General features: G+C 49.8%; 1 protein-coding gene across 8 annotated transcripts in view; it reads left to right on the forward strand.

Moving 5' to 3' along the window:
- Window positions 1-21,204, forward strand: part of CD6 (CD6 molecule) — a 45,674-nt gene that overhangs the window by 19,360 nt on the left and 5,110 nt on the right. For 7 of the 8 annotated variants that reach the window (XM_070365128.1, XM_070365130.1, XM_070365129.1 and 4 more), the window contains exons 2-8: window positions 12,864-12,932; window positions 13,890-14,240; window positions 14,790-15,101; window positions 15,820-16,122; window positions 17,624-17,689; window positions 20,281-20,421; window positions 20,770-20,865. In XM_070365128.1, the coding sequence (XP_070221229.1) occupies window positions 12,864-12,932; window positions 13,890-14,240; window positions 14,790-15,101; window positions 15,820-16,122; window positions 17,624-17,689; window positions 20,281-20,421; window positions 20,770-20,865 (1,338 nt within the window). The remainder of the gene's footprint in view (window positions 1-12,863; window positions 12,933-13,889; window positions 14,241-14,789; window positions 15,102-15,819; window positions 16,123-17,623; window positions 17,690-20,280; window positions 20,422-20,769; window positions 20,866-21,204) is intronic. The other variant, XM_070365135.1, reaches the window with a different exon arrangement.

Raw genomic sequence — 21,204 nt, forward strand, 5'->3', positions numbered from 1 at the left:
AGGATGTTTGGGGGGAACTGGAATTGTCCCTTTGCAGAGAAAACTGAGGCACCCTCAGATCCATCTTTATGCCTGGGATGAACATAAAGATAGTCAATGGCCAGCTGCCCTTCCATGTCCATTCAGGACTGAATAGGAGAAAGTGGATCAAAGCTTTAGAGTGGGGGATGCAATGGCAGCTGTACCAGTCCTAAACATGTTACATATGCCATCCATGCACTCCTCAAAGCAATCCGATGTGGTCCATGTATTATGCCCAGCGCCAGGTTAAAACCCATCTAACAGAGCCCAGAGACTTTCCCAAGGTTGCACAGCTGGTGATCGACAGGGATGGGTTCAGATCGCTATTCTGTCTGTTCCCAAAGTCCCCACTCTAAATCATGAAAAAAGAACTTCCTGTGTGTTTCTTGTTTGGTTATTACAGATAAGCTTACTATGAACATATACATAAAACTCTTTATATGAACATGTGGTTTCATAAAATGAATGACTGTATCTATTTGCATTCCCAGTGACACTATAGGAGCATTCCAGTTCCCCTGTATTCCTCACCAGTACTTGGTTGGCACTATCAGTATTTTGAATATTGCCTGTTTTAAAAGTGTGGAGACGTGGCTCACCAGCACCTGATTGTGTTTCCTTAATGATTTATGGGGCTTTCTGGGTAGCTCAGCTGGTAAAGAATCTGCCTGCAATGCAGGAGACCCTGGTTCAATTCCTGGGTTGGGAAGTTCCCCTGGAGAAGGGATAGACTATGCACTGCAGTATTCTTGAGCTTCCTTGGTGGCTCAGACAGTAAAAAATCTGCCTGCAATGTGGGAGACCTGCTTTCAATCCCTGGGTTGGGAAGATCCCCTGGAGGAGGGCATGACAACCCACTCCAGTATTCTGGCCTGTAGAATCCCTGTGAACAAAGGAACCTGGAGGGCTACAGTCCATGGGGTCACAAAGAGTCGGACACGACTGAGCGACTGAGCACAGTACAGCACAATGATTCATGATGTTGAACGTTTTTGTGTTCATTTTTGTGTTCACATCGAATATGTGTATGTCTGATAAAATGTCTGTTCTTATATTAGTAACTGTTCCACTAGTAACTTGCTACTAGTAACTGTGTTGCTACAAGACAATAAATGTGTTGGAACCTGAAAAAAGAATTTCCCGAGGGTGCTGACTGTGAAGCAGATGCCTCGGTGCTAGGGAGGCTGTGGATTCTGCCATTCCTGGGATCATCCCATTCACTCTCTCCTCCCTAATACCTGCCCCAGGCCCTGCACATGGTCTGAGTTCGGCACATGTTAATGGAATTGAATGTGGACCAGCAATAGACTCATTTCTCAGCTTTCAGGATAACGTCGCTCACACGCCCTCACTTTCTTGAGCATGAAAAGAGGAGTTCCAGGAACTGAACATACCCCAAAGCTGGTGGTGTTGCTTGATCTAATCTTTGAGCTTCCTCTCAATGCAGATTGTGAGTTGTTGTCCTTCACCTCCCCTGGGTTTGGTGATGGAAAGTGGGGGAATTTAGTCTGGCATGAAGGGAGGATGTCAGGCAGGGGAGCATCCTGGGTTGTACAATATGGTGACAAAAGACAGTCAAAAAGGTTGATTTCTTTGACCTGGGTGACTGAGGACCTTCGGGTTTGGGACCCTTGAAACCTTTGCCATCACCTTGCTCTGTCAATCATGTGCTGTCTTAGCTTGGGCTGCTACAGCAAAATACCACAGACTGGGCGGTTTAAATGTTTGTGGCTTAAACAACAAACATTTGTTTCGCACAGTTCTGAGGCTAAGAAGTCCAAGATCAAGGTGCCAGCAGCTTCAGTGTCTGGTAAGGGTCCTCTTCCTGGTTTGCAGACGGCCGCCTTCTTGCTATACTCTCACAGGATAAAGAGATCTTAGGTCTCTCGCTTTTTTTCCCCCATCATGAGGGCCCCACACTCATAACCTCATCTCACCCAAGTTATCTCTCAAAGCCCCACTTCCTCATACCATCACAGTGGAGATCAGGGCTTCAACATATTAATTTTTGCTACTGCTAAGTCACTTCAGTCGTGTCCGACTCTGTGAAACCCCATAGATGGCAGCCCACCAGGCTCCCCAGTCCCTGGGATTCTCCAGGCAAGAACACTGGAGTGGGTTGCCATTTCCTTCTCCAATTATTGAAAGTGAAAAGTGAAAGTGAAGTTGCTCAGTCATGTCCAACCCTCAGCGACCCCATGGACTGGAGCCTTCCAGGCTCCTCTATCCATGGGATTTTCCAGGCAGGAGTACTGGAGTGGGGTGCCATTGCCAATTTTTAGGAAGACACAAATATTCAATCCATAGCCTGTGCCTTGAGTTTTCCTTGTGTCCCTAAGCCCTTCCTAAGTATAGTGAGAGAGAATGAGATGGAACAAACAAAAATCTTGTAAAATAAGTTAAATACATTTAAGACACCAAGTTGCTGACTTTGTCTTTTTCCAGGGGGTTGGAGGGAGGGGATTTCAGCCCAATCTTGCTGGGTTTAGAAAGGCCCCAGGGGGTGCCGCCTGGTCTGTTCACTGTAGTCATGGATGTCGGTCACCTCTGGAAGCCATGAGCCATACTGTCCAACTGAGCCCCCAGGACAGCCTCGGTCTCTGTGATAAACTCAGCCTAACCTCTCTAAGTCCCTTCAAAGATGGGGCACAGCTCTTCCCTCTGAATCAAGTCATACATTACTTGTGTGAACCAACCATGCTTCTTTCTAATTTTAATGGAATTATAGCCTCTCTGGGTTTTCTTTCCAGTTGTTTTAACAATTGCCTTCCATCGAGTTTAGGGTTGACACGTACACACCGCTAGTGGGGAAGGAGAGGGTAGGACAAATTGAAAAAGTAGCGTTGATATATATACACTATCATGTGTAAAATCAAGAAGTAGCAGGAAGCTGCTGTATAACACAGGGAGCCCAGCCCAGCACTCTGTGATGGCCTAGAGGTGTGGAATGGAGGGGGAGGGAGGCTCAAGAACAAAGGGATATATATATACAACTATGAGTAATTCTTGTTGATTACTGTAGTCATGCAGAGACCATCACAACATTGTAAAGAAATTCTCCTCCAGTAAAAAAAAAAAGAAAGGAAAAAGAAAAAAAGAAGAAGCCCAAATGCTTAGATGCAAGAGGAGGCAGTTGGCCAGAGAACAGGGGAAAGAGTGTTCCAACCTGAGGAAGTTGCAAATGCAGAGACTGGAAAGCAGAAGGAGGGGGAGAGACAGAGACGGAGAGAGAAATGAAGGACTTCTAAAAGCAGAAACGTGTTCAGTATGTTCGGGGCATAGAAGGGGATGATGAGATGATTAAAGAAACCCCAAAGGGACATGAAGACGCTCATGGGCCATGAGGACACTTAGGTCTCATTCTGTGGGCCATGGAATTTAAGAAGGAATGTTAGGAGAATCAGTCTGAGGGGAGTATGGAGAATTGATACGGGTGGGGAGCATGATGGCTGGGGACCACTAAGAGACTGCTGTAAGCCATCCAGATGGGAGCTGAGGGTGACCTGCTTCAGGTAATGGTGTTTGAGAAACGATAATATCTGATGTTGGAGCAGGTACAGGAAACAGGCATTCTCAAATCTTGCTGCTGAGATAGCTGATGCAACTTTCTGGAAAGCAATTAAGGAATATGTAACAAAGCTTAAAAAACGGGTATTACCTTTGATTTAATAATTCCCTTTCTAGGACTTATTCTACATAAATAATTAAGAATGTGCAATTCATCTCAATATTAATTATAAAAGGAAAATGTTGAAAACAAATGTCCAACACTAGATATCAAAACATATGTACACAAATAACATTTTAGACATTAAAACCATATTTTAAGAGAAAAATTAAAACAGATAACCAACAAGGGCCTACTGTGTAGCACTGGGAACTCTACTCAATATTCTAATAACCTAAATGGGAAAAGGATTTGAAAAAGAATAGATACATATATGTGTGTGCATGTGTGCTGCAGTTGTGCCAACACTTTGCGACCCCCTGGACTGTAGCCCCCAAGGCTCCTCTGCCTATGGGATTCTCCAGGCAAGAATACTGGAGTGCATTTGCCGTGCTCTCCTCCAGGGGATCTTCCCCACCCCGGGACTGAACCCGCATCTCTTATGTCTCCTGCATCAATAGGCGGGTTGTTTACCACTTGCTACTTGGGAAGCCCTACCAGGAAAGTCCCTAAAATAAAGATTATAAAAGAAAACAAAGAATTTTAGAGGTTTACTGTTCCACTAAGGATCATTGTTGTTGTCAGTCACAATGGCACCCCACTCCAGTACTCTTGCTTGGCAAATCCCATGGACGGAGGAGCCTGGTAGGCTGCAGTTCACGGGGTTGCGAAGAGTCGGACACGACTGAGCGACTTCCCTTTCACTTTTCACTTTCATGCATTGGAGAAGGAAATGGCAACCCACTCCAGTATTCTTGCCTGGAGAATCCCAGGGACGGGAAAGCCTGGTGGGCTGCCGTCTATGGGGTCACACGGAGTCGGACACGATGAAGTGACTTAACAAAAAAAAAAGTCATGTCCAACTCTGTGACACCATGGACTGCAGCATGTCAGGCTTCCTTGTACTTCACTATCTCCTTGAGTTTGCTCAAACTCATGTCCATTGAGTCAGTGATGCCATCCAACCATCTCATCCTCTGTTGCCCCCTTCCCCTCTTGCCCTCAGTCTTTCCCAGCATCAGGGTCTTTTCCAACGAGTTGGCTCTTTGCATCAGGTGGCCAAAGTATTGGCCCTTCACTTCAGCGTTAGTCTTTCCAGTGAATAGTCAGGGCTGATTTCCTTTAGGATTGACCAGTTTGATCTTCTTGCAGTCCAAGGGACTCTCAAGAGTCTTGCCAGCACTACAATTTGAAAGCGTCAATTCTTAGGCGCTCAGCCTTCTTTATGGTCCAACTCTCACATCTGGACAGGACTACTGGAAAAACCACAGCTTTGACTATACAGATCTTTGTTGGCAAAGTGATGTGTCTGCTTTTTAATACGCTGTCTAGATTTGTCATGGCTTTTCTTGCTGCTGCTAAGTCGCTTCAGTCATGTCCGACTCTGTGCAACCCCAGAGACGGCAGCCCACCCGTCCGTGGCATTCTCCAGGCAAGAACACTGGAGTGAGTTGCCATTTCCTTCTCCAATGCATGAAAGTGAAAAGTGAAAGTGAAGTCGCTCAGTCATGTCCGACTCTCAGCGACCCCATGGACTGCAGCCTACCAGGCTCCTCTGTCCATGTGATTTTCCAGGCAGGAGTACTGGAGTGGGGTACCATTGCCTTCTCCAATGGCTTTTCTTAGCTATTAGTAAATAAAACTAGTATTAAACTTAGAAAACAAAGAACAAAAATAATTGCTCTCCATCAACAACCTCAAAGGACTTTTCTAAAAACAACAACAAAAAAACCATTCACTGGAATTCCATACTCTTCGGCTCAGGCTCCTCCCCCTAAATTCCCTGGGGGTATTAGTCATTGATTGGCTCTTCCTTTCCAACCAGTTCTCCTGCGGCCTCAGAAGTGAGGCAAGGGAGTTCAGGTGGCTCTGAAGCCAGGCTGTGTGGAGAACAAGTGGAGAAGAGGTGGGGACGCTTTTGGCTGGGCTGCCAGACCTCATCTTGTCGTTGTTGTGGGGCCAGGGGACACAAGCCATCCCAGAGGCTCCGGCCCTGGGAAAGGACAGTTTCCTCCCTTCTGCGCATCTTTACAGTCAGGGCCCTTTTAGGACTTGGTCCCTGAGGCTTGACTGGCTGCTGAGTTGTATCACCTTCGTTTGTTGTTTAGTTGCTCAGTCGTCTCTAACTCTTCTGTGACGCCATGGACCATAGCCTGGCAGGCTCCTCTGTTCACGGGATTTTCAAGGCAAGAATACTGGAGTGGGTTGCCGTTTCCTTCTCCACAAGGGTGGTACTCCACCACGGGGAGTCGAAACCGGACTGCCTAGGTCAAACCCAGGAATCCTAACCCCTAGACATGTGGGAGACAACGGGATATATCACCTTTGGGGGTGGGCTATCTGAGTTCAGGGCTGGCTGAGCATGGTAGAGTTGGGAGGAGTTTGGAAGCCCACCTGAGTGGTCAGAGATCTCTGCGCCTTACCCTCGGCATGGTTATTGAACCAGAAAGCAGGATGCTGGATTCAAGTCCAGTGGAGTAGACTGGTTAAGAGTGTGGGTTCTTGAAACAGTCAGCCTGGTTTCGAATCCTTGTTCAGTCACTCAGTTGCTGTTGTGTCCGATTCTATAGGTTAGACTTCTAGCTTTGCTATTTTCTAGCTGTGTCAACTCAGGCAAATCACTACTAAATTTTTTGCTCCTTGGTTTCCCTACTTTGTGGACTCTCTATGAGAATTCAATCAGTTAATTCATCTAAAGTATTTTTAAAAGGACTGGTGTATGAAAGTAGTGAATAAATGTCAACTGTATCACTGAGCTGTGCCTGGAGATTGTAGGGGGTACTCGGCATGTCTTGGGGCCTCCACTTTCCCCATCAGAGCAATGGGAAGAACCACAATGTCCTTCCCTTATTCCCTATCCTTTGAACTTGAGATCCCTGAGATGGGCAACGACTCTCAGTGTAGGTTGCAAGTAGAACACTAGGTGCCCATCTGGTTGTCTCCCAAATGTCCGTCTGCAAACTGGGAATGGCAGTCCAGGGCCCACCCAGTGACTCTCAGGGCCAGGGGTCAGTTGGACATTTCTGGACCGCTCTCTGAACCAGTGCTGCCCTCTGTGAATATCTGGGCCCCCAGCTCCAGCCTGGAAGGCAAGCCATCCTGGGGTCAACTAGTCTTCATCACCTTTCTCAGGTAACAAAAGTGGGTCTGCATGAACATGATTCATGGTGATGTCCAGGCCATCAGGCCCACGCTGCTCCCAAAGCTTGTGGGCTCTGCAGCCCCAGGGGCCTGGTCCTAGTCCTGGAGAGGAGCGCACTCTGCCCTTTCCGCAGCAGTGCCCCAGAGCAACAGCTGGGGAGAACGCTGCACTGGGGTCTGTGGGCCTTGGGGTACACATGGGATGCTTAGAATCTCATAGGACTTATGGCAATGAAACTGCTCACAAAGTACAGACTTGCCTGTTGGCTGGGGTCACAGAGGAAAAGTCCAGGGTGTGAGGAGAGGCTAGAACAGAGAGTTGAATTTGGGTTCTGGAATACCTTCAGAAGCTTAAAGCCAAGGGCAGGGCGGGCACTGGGCGGGAGAGAGAACTGTGTTCCTGCTCGTTGTTGTTCAGTCACTCAGTCGTGTTCGACTCTCTGTGACCTCATAGACTACAGCAGGCCAGGCTTCCCTGTCTTTCAGCATCTCCTGGAGCTTGCTCAAATTCATGTCCATTGAGTTGGTGATGCCATCTAACCATCTCGTCTTCTGTCGTCCCCTTCTCCTCCGGCCTTTGATCTTTCCCTGCTTAAGTTGATCACTTAACCTAGCAACATGTCCTTAAAAACTCTTGGTTACTTTTTCTTGCAAATATTTTTTACATGTTGTGATTTCCTAACCAATCTCCCCTTTCTTTCTAGACAAATGAGTGGTCTCCGGTTGGGTTTTGTTGTTGTTGTTGTTGTTGTTATTGTTGTTATTATATTTACTATTAGAAACTACATAGCCTCAGACTTTTTACTTAATAGGGCAGCAGCTCAAGGTGCTCCAAGGCACTGAGCTCCCTGGCTGCATCATCTCCCTTAATCCTCACGGTAAGCCTGCTGTGTGAGTGCTTGTTGCTCCTGTTTTACAGAAGGGCCATTGAGGCTCAGTGAGGTCAATGATTTGCCCGAGTCACATAGTTACAAATGGGCTCAGCCAGAAAAAAATAATTGAGAACTTTCCAATTTCCGACTTGGGGATGCTTACTACTATGTAGTACTGTATTCCTGATCGTTTCTTTAGGAAAGGTTCCCAGAAGTGGAATTACTGGATCAGAAGGGCCTGGTTTGTTTTTCATTTTTAAGGCTGTTGACACATGTGCTCACAAACACTTTACACTGATATTAAAGAAAGAAAGATATGCTTTCAGCAAATATCACCTTCCATGTTCCCCACACTGGTTCTTCTTCTTCATTAAAAAAAAAAAAAAAAAATTATTTATTTGGCTGCACCAGGTTGTAGCATGTGAGATCTAGCTCCCTGACCAGGGATCAAACCTGGCCTCCCTGCACCTGGAATCTTAGTCACTGAATCACCAGGAAAGTCCTTCTCCACCATTCTTTCGCTTCTGCACAGCATCTCTCCATCCATCATCCACTCAGTAAGCATCTACCATGCACCCACCTGTTCCTTGAGACATCGATGGCGCCGGGGCTGCAGGTTCCCTCAGCTACGGTAGATGGTGTTTATCTCACTCCCCTATGTGGGTGTGCCGGGTGTGGCCAGGCCTGAGTTCCCACAGCCCCTACAGGGACCTGAAACTCTCCCCGCAGGCCTTGTTCTGACACTGGGCTGGCCAGCTGGGGCATCGACTGGGAAAACACCCCCCTTTCCCTCAGTGTCTGTACCTCCTCCCTCCCTGTGTCTCTCATTTCCCAGAAGCCAAGGGGCAATCCCACGGGCCTGGGTGACCCAGGAAGGGGAGGAGTGGCCCATTTTCTTGGGCTTTGGGAAAGGTGGCTCTGCAGTGCATTCATTTTCCCCGTCCTCTGTCTCCTTCACTTCCTCCTTCCCTGGCATCTTCCTCTTGCCACCCCAGGTAACGTCCTGCCCCACTCTGCTTGGGACTAGCCTAAAAAAGCTGCCACCTTCCTGGGCCAGAGGTAGCTCTCTCAGCTTCTTTCCTCTTGCTGGGAAATCCTCCCCTCCTTTCCTTATCCCTCTTGATCCATAAGTTTCCAGAATGTGGGCTCAACTCAAGACTGTTTTCTGGGTATACAAGAGAATTTGAGGCTTCCCTGGTGGCTCAGAGAGTAAAGAATCTGCCTGCAATGCAGGAGACCTGGGTTTGATCCCTGGGTTGCGAAGATCCCCTGGAGAAGGGAATGGCAACCCACTCCAACATTCTTGCCTGGAGAATCCCCATGGACAGAGAGCCTGATGAGCTATAGTCCATGGAGTCACAAAGAGCTGGACATGACTGAGCAATTAACACACACACAGGAGAGTTTCAGGTGGTAAATGAACTGAGCATTAAATAACACTGAGCTACTTAGCAAGAAAAGTTTTCAATTATTTTATTTTCAGGGCTCTGTCATTCTTGCTGATCTCCTCAAAGAGTCTCTAATTGATGATGGTGTGTCTTTCAACATTTATAATGTGGCTTTATTTTTATTTATGTGGGAGAATATAGGACTTTATTCATTTTTATTTTTTGGCCACACTGTGCAGCATGTGGGATCTTAGTTCCCTGCCCAGCGATCAAACCGACACACTCTGCACTGGACGCATGGAGCATTAACCACTGGACCACCAGGGAAGTCCCTAAGGTGGCTTTATTTTTAGTGTATTTATTTTTACAATTCCTTTCTGTTTTAGGCAAGCAATACAAAATACCCATTTATATTGCTATATTTTCTAATTTTTCTGCATACCTACCTCTGTACCTAATCTCATATAGATGGAGTCTATATAAAATCGTGTACAATCATCTATATACATGATTTTTTGAAGTGTAGCCTTTTTTCTCTTTCTTTCATCACTTGTTTCTTTTTTCTCTCCCTCCTCTCTTCTCCCACTGGCAGGACCAGCAGCATAACTTGCAGGGCTAAGCGCAATATGAAAATGCAGTATCTTATGCTTCAAAATTGTTAAGAATGTTGAGATGGAGACAACAGAGCATTAGACCGAGTCCAAGACTTTTCTAAGTGCAGGGCACAGGCCACCTGGCTTGTGGGATCTTAGTTCCCCCAGCAGGGATTGAACTCATGCCCTTGGCAGCGGAAGCACTGAGTCCTAACCGCCCGTTTTCATAACCTGGTCTGTGTTCTTCCATACGTTCCTCCATGTTCACATAATCATACCAATTTCCATGGAAATCCCTCCAAATGGTATAAGTCTATTTCATTCTTTACAAAGGCTGCATAAGATGTCATGATGTAAATGGACCATCTTTATTCTGCAATTTTCCCAACACATGGGCATTCACTTTTTCCAATTGTTTGCTGTTCAAAAAACTGTAATGAATATTTTTACATTCAGGCATCTTTGCATTGTAAAGTGAAATCTTAAGACAGGGTAAAGTTTCCTTTTCAAATGAATTTATTGCAGAAAAAATGTGAATCAAATTTATGGGAAAATGTGAAACATAGGCAGAAATGAGTTCTGGGAAGTGCGGATCCTGCACTGGGCCCTCTGTGAACTGAGGCCCGGATGGAAGGAGGCTGAGAGGTAATGTCTGCTTTTGTTTCTGCAGCACAGAAGTCCAAACACAAAAGTCAACCTCACTTGTTGAGATAAGGGACAGGAAAATGCCTGTGACACAGAAAACAAATAGAGTATCGCTGGTATTAATAAACTGCCCTGGCAACAGTTGTCCTTGGAGTTGACACCCCCTGCTCACTGTTTCACTCAGTCAGTTAATCAACAAACACTGTGTTGGGCACCCTGGGGGATGTGGGGCTGACCCAGACTTTGGCCCTGCCCTCCAGGGTTTTCTGATCTAGTTGAAAACATGTGTGCCTTTATGTATGAGAAATATTTTCTCAGACCCACAGAGAGGTGTAGAGAAGTGAGCTAGAGCCCCCCTAATACACACATACAGTTACAGCCTCATACACACTCATATATACGTGCAAAGACATACACATCAGGGTACACATACTGCCACAACCACATACACACATACACACACACCCCACAATCACACACTCAAGCACTGCAGCCAGCATTCCAATTCCCCCATCCACTCCCCCTTTCCCCAGCACACACAGAAATAACAATTACACTGGAGTTCTGGGACCATTGCTGTGGGAACTGAGATTCTGCAATTCTAACTTGAGGGTATCTGAATTCTTGCTCCGACTCTGATATTAGCAGCAGAGTCTGTGCTCTGAATTCTGAGTCATTTCACCCTCAGGAGGTCAGGCTGGGCAGCCAACCAGGGAGTTGGTGAGAGCAGGCAATTAAAGGTCTGATTGTTTTCTGTCTGAGTGATGGAGTAGCCTAGTTGGATGCTTGTAGGGGAGCTATGTCTGCAGGTTACGCGCATGCGTGTGTGTGTGTGTGTGTGTGTGTGCACATGCACAGGCGTGTATGCTCATCCAGGAGTGAGTCCATGGAATATTCTCAGATGAGGCTGAGATTGTGTAGTAGTCATGCCTGAATCTTCAGCTCTTGTATTATTCAGGCCAGGCCGGGCTAGGCTGTGATAATAAATACATCTCAAAACTCTTCATTTAGTTGTTGCTGAGTCGCTAAGTGGCTTAACACTAAAAAGCCTCACTTCTTACACAAAATTCAAGATGGGTCAACATCCCCCTCCATCCTGTGGTTGAATCTGGAATCCAGGATCTCTAATTCGGCCACAACAGAGCAGAAAGAGATGGAGGAGGCTCATTGACTCTTACCTACCTTGGCCTGGCAGTGGGCACACGTCTTTCTGCCTAGACATCAAGGGCTCCAAACTAAGGACAGGAGAATCTGGAACCTCAGAGGAGTTCCTTAGTAAGCTCACAGTCCCAACCATATCTCCCCTTTACGCTTCTGCAAACCAGAATATCCATGCCCAGCATGGAGCCCATTCCTTAGAGACAGTTCAAATCCTGGCTCTGTCACTTGCTAGCTGGCTGGCTTCAGGCCATGTATCAGCCAGCATCCCAACGGGAAACAGGTGGCACCTTCAAAATAGGAGTTTGAAGGGGTCTTACTTGGAAAGAATAATGTGATAACCAGGTGCTTGGAGCAGCTGAGCTGTCACCACCCTTAGCCAGAGGAGACAAGACCACAGAGCAGTCAATGAGATCCAGAAGGAGAAAGTCAAGCAGAGGTGAGCCCCTGGAGATAAGCAATGACCTTCAGATGAAGGATCAGGCTACCCAAGGGATCGCACGAGAAGGAAGTCAGGAGCATAACTCCACGACTCCACTCCTCCCCTCCCTCGTCTCTCTGTGGGGGCTCACCACTGGCTGAGCCCAACAGAAGCCCAAGGGCCCTACAAGTTGCTGATGTAGTCCAAACAGGTCAGCCTCTCAGGGCAAAGTGGACAGAGGCTCTGGAAGAATAAACAGACACAGTCTGGCACAGACAACTGATTTCTATTTTCTGGGCTTCCCTTCTCTAATTTCTAAAAAGTGGATGCTAATACCTACCTCACTGTGTTATTGAAGGAAAATGAAATACTGTATGTAAAGACCTGGCATATAATCGGCCCTCGGCAAATGTTAGTTTCTCAGTGTCTGAAGGTACTTCGTAGTCCAACCGCTCCCAGTCCAGGATGTGCCAACTACGCTAAAGTCTGGTGTGAATTTCTCAAACAAATTTTCCAAACCAAAAGTGTTTTTCCTAATAATAACTCCCATTTTCGAGCTACTTATATATGTGAAGTATTTTACTGGTATTGTCTCCTTTTAGCTTTATAATACTTTCTTAAGTGTTATTGTAAACAAGTTGGGACTCTGGCCAAGAGCAGTGAGTAACCCCTCTGTGCTCACTCAGTCAGTGAGTGGGTCTGGCCCCAAAGCCACAGTTGTTCTTTCTGCTCTCCTCTGATTTCTGAGCATGTGTGCACAATAATAGATGAAGTGGGGGATGCTGAGAATTTCTGTGCCCTGAAGGAGGTAAATGCACCCAAGGTTGAGGGCCCTGTCTTAGCAGAGGCCCCATGTAGACACTGCAGGCTCCAATGAGTGCCCCCTACCCTTCACCTGTGTGCCCTCCTCAGGCTGGAGTTCACTCACCCACCACAGCTGTTGCTGGTTAATTTCAGGTCACCCATCTCTGACTCCATCTGACCAGCCCAGCACCACCAGTGCAGAGAGCCAGACCTTGGAGCCAGGTGAGGAAAGATCTTACTGGGCTCATAGGCAGCTTTTTGAGACCAAGCAGGTGGTCTGCTGGTGTGATGGAAAAGGGAAATGGGTTTTTATGGTACCAGGGAGGTTCCCTAACTTCAGATAACACTTCTCCTTCCTGACCCAATGCCTGAAGTTCCACTACTAGTTTCACTTTGAGATCTTAGTGCTACCATCTTTGAGAGGCTATTGATCAAAAATCATGCACATGTGGGCAAAGTATTCAGTGAGCATTTAAAGAGGATTTGTTGAGAACAAGCTAAAGGACTCTTGGTAGGGGTACTGGGGTTCCATCAGATGGGGCCTTATTTAACTCAACAGATGTTTAAGGATCCACTCTGTGCAAAGTCTTGTGCAACTCTGGGCAGAAGCAGGAGGCAGGCTCAGGGGAAGAGGAACTGCCATCCACTGAAATGGCCCATCTTTAACCCCATCATCAGCCCCAAGTCCATCTTTCAAGGTTCTGGGGTCATGATCCCATCCTCCTTGGTAGTACCCTCAAAATAGTGGAGGAGTCTGGGAGGGGAAATATGGCCCCATAGTACTGGGAGGAGGTGGGGGTGGGAGAGGGGAGGAGGGATGGGGGTGTCTCTGAGCCCACAACCACCTTTCACACAAGGTAACTCTGGAGGCGGAGGCAAGAGAGAAGAGTTTGTGGGGACTGGACACCCCAGGGTTAACTCATCTTAACCTCTAATCACCTTCGGCCCTACCCTCTCCTGATTGTAAGGAGGATCAAAGGGTCAGGGGAGGAGCCAGCCCAGCCCCCATTTTGCAGACAGGAAGGCTGAGGTCCAGAGCGAGTAGGGGACCGTCCAAGGTTAAGCAGCAGATCCCTGGTGAAGCCCTTGGCCGCTGTCCGCGCCCCTCCACCCCCTTCCATCCCTGGGGTCAGCAGCATCAGCATCTGCCAAGGCTCAGCTGATGTCTGGCGCTTCCAGGGGAGCGACTCCAGGTCCGTCTGGTGAATGGGAGCACCCGCTGCGAAGGGACAGTGGAGGTCTGGTTCCAGCAGTCGTGGCAGCCCGTGTGCGGGGCGCTCTGGGAGCTCGATGCCTCCCACGCCCTGTGCAGCTCGCTGGACTGTGGCCGGGCTCACCCGCTGGAACTGCCGGTCCTGCAGACCCCGGAGCCGCCGACCTGGGCAGCCGCGGGGAACGCCAGCTGGGCCCCGAACACCACAAGTGTCCTGGCCCCTGCCGTCCAGTGCAGCGGCCCCGAATGGCTGAGCTGCAAGGTGGTGGAGCGCGACTGCCGCAGCGACGAGTGGCCTGCCCAGGTCAACTGTACAGGTACGAGCGGACCAACCCGCACCGGCCGCCAGGCCCCCTGCCCGTCCCACCTCCCAAGCCTTCGGCCCCTGCCCCTCCCTCCTGTCCTCAGTTCTGGCCCCTGGGCCCAAGCATCGCCCTCTGAACTGAAACCCCACCCACCAGCGACGCAAATACAACTATACAACTGGTTCCAACACCGGAGGCGCCAGCAGCGCCCCTAGCCCCTAGTACATAAATACGCCAGGTTCCCAGCATCTCTTAGCTCTTCGACTCCCCTAGGCTTTTCAGGCCCCGCCCACCGGGTCTCTAGCCCCACCCACTAGTCTGCCCCTCAGCCAGCCCACGCGGCCCAGAGAGATTCCTCAGTACCGCCCACCAGGCTACTAGCCCCTCCCACTGGCTCCCCAACCCTAGGTCTCCAGCCTTGACAGCCAGTCTTCTCAAGCCCCTCTCCCTGGGTCTACAACCCTGGGGAAACACTCCCCTGCCCAGTCCCGACAATCTTCTCACCCCTTCCCTTCCTCTACTTCCCTCCAATCCCCAAACCCATTCTCCTCCCATCCCCAGATAAACGCGATTTGAAATTGGTGGGTGGTGGCAGCCCATGTGAGGGCCGCGTGGAGATGCTGGAGCACGGCCAGTGGGGTTCGGTGTGTGACGACACATGGGACCTGGAGGATGCTCACGTGGTGTGCCGGCAGCTGGGCTGCGGCTGGGCCGTCCAGGCCCTGCCCGGCTTGCACTTCGCCCCTGGCCAAGGACGCATCCACTGGGACCAAGTGAACTGCACCGGGTTGGAGACCTACCTGTGGCACTGCCCGGGGCTGCCCGGAAATGGGTACTGTGGCCACAAGGAGGATGCCGGAGTGGTGTGTTCAGGTGAGTGGGTGATGCTGAACCAGGGTCATCCAGCACTCACTTTAGGCCTGCTGGGCCTCCATGAGTGCTGGAGAGACCCACCCTGCCCGTGGGAGGTCCCAGTCCAAAGGGAAGGTGAGACCCAAACAAACATAATCCAGGAGAGAGAGTGGCACATGACCTACGAAAGGCAGCCAGGTGGGGTTAAGAGGCAGCAGACAGCGCAGAGGCGGAGGGTGAAGCCTGCCCGCCTCCTGGAATGGGTGACATTAGAGACAAGACTCTTCCTGAGTGAGAGTTGGTCACCTGGCTCAGTGCAGCAAGGGGAGCTGGAGGCAGGGAGGCCCTGAGGAGGCCGTCAGCGGCTCCCCCGATGAGGAATGAGGTTCTGGTCCAGCCAGGGCTTCTCGAGCCCGAGAATGGAGAGGGAGGAGCAATCTTGTCCAAGGTACATTCTGCGTCAGTAGATCTGAGGCAGGGCTTGAGAGTCTGCATTTCTAACAGGGTCCCAGGTAATGCCGAAGCTGCCAGTCCTTGAACCACGCTTTGAGCAGCAGAGATGTAGACAGCACAGGGTCAGCCAGAGCAGACGGGGTGGACGAGAGGGGCGTGCAGAGGCAGAAGGGAGAGCATCTGGAGACCCCTTGGCTCTGGGGAGTCTGCATCTGTAGGTCAGGGCTGGTGGGGGTTTCCACCCAAAGGATCCTGACCTGACTCTGACCCCCCGCACCCCCTGCAGAGCACCAGTCCTGGCGCCTGACCGGGGGCACTGACCCCTGTGAGGGGCAGGTGGAGGTGTACTTCCGAGGGGTCTGGAACACAGTGTGTGACAGTGAGTGGTACGACTCAGAGGCCAACGTGCTCTGCCAGGACTTGGGCTGTGGGACCGTGGCCCGGGTGCCCAAGGGGCTGCCCCACTCCTTGTCGGGCAAGATGTTCTACTCATGCAAGGGAAAGGAGTCCACCCTCTCCAAATGCTTCTGGCGGTTCAACAACTCCAACCTCTGCAGACAGTCCCAGGCAGCCAGGGTCCTCTGCTCAGGTACCCCTCCTCCTCCTCCCCACTCCACTGTCCCATCCCCAGGAATTCCATCTGAATCCACAACCTGAGAACTTGTAGCCCAAGGACCAGAGGTTGGGCTAGATTAGGAATGACAAATACTGGCATAAGAGGGACCATGGCCCTTACCGTGCCCAGGGTACACAGTATTGATCAGGTATTCTTTTCCCCAGATCCTTGTCACAGCCCCAGAATCATGAATCCAATCTTTATTAAGGCATTATTATATATGAAGCAGTGTTCCCTAGTGACTGGAGTTGGCTCAGGAAACAAAATCAATTTGCTATCCTAGGGCTGGTGATCACTGTAAAAAGAAAAATTAGAAGACACTAATAATAGGGCTACAGTGTCTGGAGCCCTAATCAGGTGCCAGGCATTCCTTAGGACTTGGTATGTATTTCAGCAAAGCCTCCTACCTGCTCTATGAATTGGGTTTCACCGAGTCTAAGATGGCATTGATCATAAATCACACTGTTATTGGGCTTCCCTGGTAGCTCAGCTGGTAAAGAATCCTGCAATGCAGGAGACCCCGGTTCAATTCCTGAGTCAGGAAGATCCACTGGATAAGGGATAGGCTACCCATCCAGTATTCTTGGGCTTCCCTGATGGCTCAATAAAGATAAAGAATCTGCTGATAAAGAATCTGCCTGCGATGCGGGAGACCTAGGTTTGATTCCTGAGTTGGGAAGCCATCCCCTGGAGAAAGGAATGGCTACCCACTCCAGTATTCTGGCCTGGAAAATTCCATGGACTAGTCCATGGGGTCCCAAAGAGTTGGATGCGACTGAACAACTTTCACTTTCACTTTCACAGTTATTCTTTTATGCACCATCGGGGACAAAAACGCTGCCAAAATAAACTCTTGATATGCCATCAATTGAATTGATTGATATTACCACCCCTAATTTCCGAGGTGTTAAAATGTGAAGAAGCAAAAGCGTTAGACTTGAACAAACACAGTGTCAGCATCTCTGTGGAGTTCAGACACCAGGCTATGAATTCCGGCTCTGCTGATTACCAGCTGGGAGGCTTCATTCATGAATATGCAGATGTTGATACCAGGCATTTCACAGAGTAGCTAGGAAATCAGACAGTATCCACTATGGAATGTGGTAAACCCCCTCCCTTACCAGTCAAATGATTATGATAATGATGAGACTGTCAGCTTCCCACTTCTTGAGGCAGGTGTGAAGAACAAACTCAATACAAGATGGAAAGGGGAAATATTTGGGTTCTCTAGCAGATTGTACAGAAGGAAGGGCTAATTCTTTCATTAGCTCTTTATTTTAACCAAAGAATCATCCTTGCATTTAATCCATCAGATCCTCTTTATTGTGGGGTGTGGGACTCAGCCATGTGCCCCAGTGGGAACACGCCCCCAGTTTCAGGCCACTTGTCTGTCCTGTCCACTTTCTAGCACAAAGCCCAACCACCCAGGTGTTTGGGTGCATGTGCTGAGTGAATGAGCGGTGCTTTCTAACAGGTGCCCGGAGTCTGCTCAATCTGTCCATTACTGAAGTCCCTGCAAGTGGTCAGCCGGTCACTGTGGGTGAGTATCCCTGGGGGTAGTTTTTCAGAAGCTTGTTTGCATGCATGCATGGTGTGTGTATGTGTGTGTGTGTCTGAGAGAGGGGTCTGATGGTCTGTCCCCCAACCCCCCACTTCCAGACAATGAACTTGACTCCCCAACTGTCCCTGGGCTCTCTGGGTGTTCTGTGCTCTGCTCATTTCATCTGCCTCTGCATGTCAGCTCCACAGTTCCGTGAATCCTGACATTCCATGGGCAGGAGTCCTCTTCCCACTCTCCATGAGCGCGAATAGGGCAGGAGGATAGAGCTAGAGAGAGTCAGAGCTGATCTGACACCAGCCAGAGAGTGGGGACGCCGAGGGTAGCAGCCAGTGTGTTTATAATGTGCTGGGCACTGGCCAGGGCTTTACCATCATTATTTCCCAACCCTTTAATCCTCCCAGCAGCCCCCTGGGGAGGTCTTCCCGCAACCCTTACACAGAAGTAGCAACTCAGGCTCAGAGGGTGGGTTGCCAGCCTGCCACCGTTGCCTGGAACCTCTTAACTCCAAATCCACACTTGGTCTGTCCTCCAGCTGTGTGTAGCTTAGCCATCACGGGAGTCGACTTCTGGGGCCCAACCCTCAGCTGTACCTCTTGCTAGCTGTGTGATGCTGGGCAATTCTTAACCTCTCTGAGCCTCAGATCCTAGACTACAAAATGAAGATGAGAATCACAGTACTTCTCACCTAGTATTGTTGCTGTGAGTTTCTGGTGAAGAGCACACTTCACAACAGGGCTCAGTACACAGTAAGCACTACCTGGACATCAGTTATTCTTGTTTATTGATTTAGTCCAGGTGTGGAGCCCCTTGGCAGCTCCAGGATAAGCACAGGGGTCAGCCCTCATTCATAGGCTTACTCCTCACTCTGCTCCTGGCTCCCTCTTTCAGATCCTCTCCAGAGGCAATGGGTAGCTTGGGGAGGGGACAGAAGGCCATCAAGTCCTGCCAGAGAACCTGGCTATGGATAAGGCATAGAGAGGGAATGAAAAGCTTTAGGGTGAGCTCCTATCAGGACCCCTACACGTACCCTCTCACACTTTTAATTACTGAGGTTGGGGTAGGGGACCACGCTACCCTCAGAGGAGCAAAGCACTTATGGAGACCTATTCTCCAAGGACCACACTCCAGCCCATGATCCAGCAGCCCCTCCTTCAGCCCCTGACCCTCTTGGCTCATGTTCACAGGTCTCCCCCAGACCCCTAGCCCAGTCTTTGCCTTGTACCTTCTTCCTGCTGCTACATCCAGTTCCCACCCTGGCCCAAACTGCTCCATTTTCAAGAGGAGGGGAGAAAGTGAGGACGGGGAGAGGGGTGATCCTCCTAGTGGGAGCAGACACTGCTGCCAGTCAGGGGGCCTGGGTGAGCTCATCCCCCCAGCCTCCCATGTTACTGTCACTCCCCTTCCTCCAGCCCTGCAGTCTGCACACCCCAGGCCTTCTGCACTGAGCAGGAGATGCTTCATGTCTCTGGGGTGATGAGGGTTAGGGTTTCATTGTGGCCTCCATCCATTCTCTGCTCTGCGTTATTTTCAGCAGGGGTGGGGCCAGGAGGGAGGGGAAGGCAAACAGTCACACCAGGGCTTCAGGGCCGGAAGTTCTGGAGTTCTGGCCCTCACTCCTGCCCTCAGGGAGTGCACCTCCAGTAGGGGGGATGCATCTGGGCCAAGGGAAGGAGATCTCTCTCTCCTGATGATCTGTTCCCTGCCTGCAGAGGCTCAGAGCCACCTTCTCTGGGAATCCAGCCATGGTCTAACCCACAGAGAATCAGTGTCGCTTGGAGGGATGCACACCTGTCCATACTTTCATCACACCAGGCATCTCACTGAATTGGACTGAGTCAGCTTGTCCATCCATCTTCCCATTAGACAGAGACAGAGACCCTCAAGGCCTGTGACACTACTGTCCTATTTGTCTCCTCAGGTCTAGTGCCTGGCACATTGTAGGTGCTCAGTGATTATTGAGCAGAGACAGATCCATGTGGGCTGGTGGCCAGGAGAAAGTTTCATTCAATGACTCATTCAGTATGCATTTCTCAGGCACCTACTATATACCAGATGGGCTTCCCAGGTGGTACAGTGATAAAGAATCTGCCTGCCAGTGTTAGAGACGCAGGAGATGTGGGTTTGATCCCTGGGTTGGGAAGATCCCCTGGAGAAGGAAATGGTAACCCACTCCAGGATTCTTGCCTGGAGAAACCCATGGACGGAGGAGTCTGTCGGGGTACAGTCCATGGGGTCACAATGAATCGGACACAACTGAGCGACTTCACTTGGGAAGATCCCCTGGAGGAGGAGATAGCAACCCACTCCAGTATTCTTACCTGAAAAATCCCATGGACAGAGGAGCCTGGTGGGCTATAGTCCAGGGGGTCACAAAGAGTCAGACATGACTGAACACACACTATATACAGGGCACCTAAAAGCAGATCGGAAAATTGGGAAAAAAGAAGGGAGGAAGAGGAGAGGTCCAAAAGGGAAGTGGGTCAGGTGCAAAGAGGAAGGAGAGGTAAAACAGACAAGGAAAAGTCCATGTCCATTCCTCTTTCTCCCTGATTTGGGGTTCTTTCTTCCAGACTCTTCTGTGATTGTGAAAACGAAGGACTGGGAATCTCGAGAGCTAATGCTCCTCATCCCCTGCATCGTTCTGGGAATTCTCCTTCTCATCTCACTTGTTTTCATAGCCATCATCCTCTTGAGAATGAAAGGAAAATACGGTAGGTGCAGAGTCCTGGGAGCCACAGGAAATGCCCAGGGATGAAAACAAGCAGACCTGAGGTGCAGTCTTCCCAGGGGGACGTGAGCCATGGGGGTCACCAGCAGGAGTGAAGGTGATCCAGCAATGGCCATCCAGCCCTGGTCCCAAGAAGCACCTCCTGATGGGAAGGATTTTCCCAGCATGCCCTTCAGAAGTGGTCCACGGGAGGACCACATTGTATATGTGTGTGTTTAGGGGCATATGGGGGCGGGGAAGGTGGGAGGGAAGTGTCTCTATCAGAAAAGAACCAGGAAGACTGGAAAGGCACACAAAGTGACTTGTAGAATCTCTGCCTCCCCTCCCTCAGCCCTCCCCGCTGTGGTAAACCACCAGCACTCACCCACCACCACCCCGGCAGGGATGGAAAACTATCAAGAGGTCCCCATCACCATTGCCAAAGAAGGTAGGATGTCGCCTATCCTGGGGTTGGGGAGGGCAGGGGAGGTCAAAAAGGGAATACTTTTTGGAGGGTCAGTACTGCTTAGGTCAAAGCAGTGCCCCAGCTGGAGAAGAGACCTGGGCCAGCCCACGCATGCTCATGGGACCTTGAACAAGTCTAGCCTCAGTGGGCAGATGACTTTCCAGTGCACTCATTCTAGAGCTCTAGGCTTTTGAATTCTGGACCAAAACAGGCCCAAGGCATTTTGGACCTTAGTTCTCAAGGAGAGCTCTGTTCTGCTAATTGGCCAGTAGGTTTGTGACATCATCACCTCTTCTAACAGTCTGCCCAGAATCAGCCTGT

The sequence above is a fragment of the Bos mutus genome, chromosome 29, assembly GCF_027580195.1.
Source record: "Bos mutus isolate GX-2022 chromosome 29, NWIPB_WYAK_1.1, whole genome shotgun sequence".
Lineage (NCBI taxonomy): Eukaryota > Metazoa > Chordata > Mammalia > Artiodactyla > Bovidae > Bos > Bos mutus.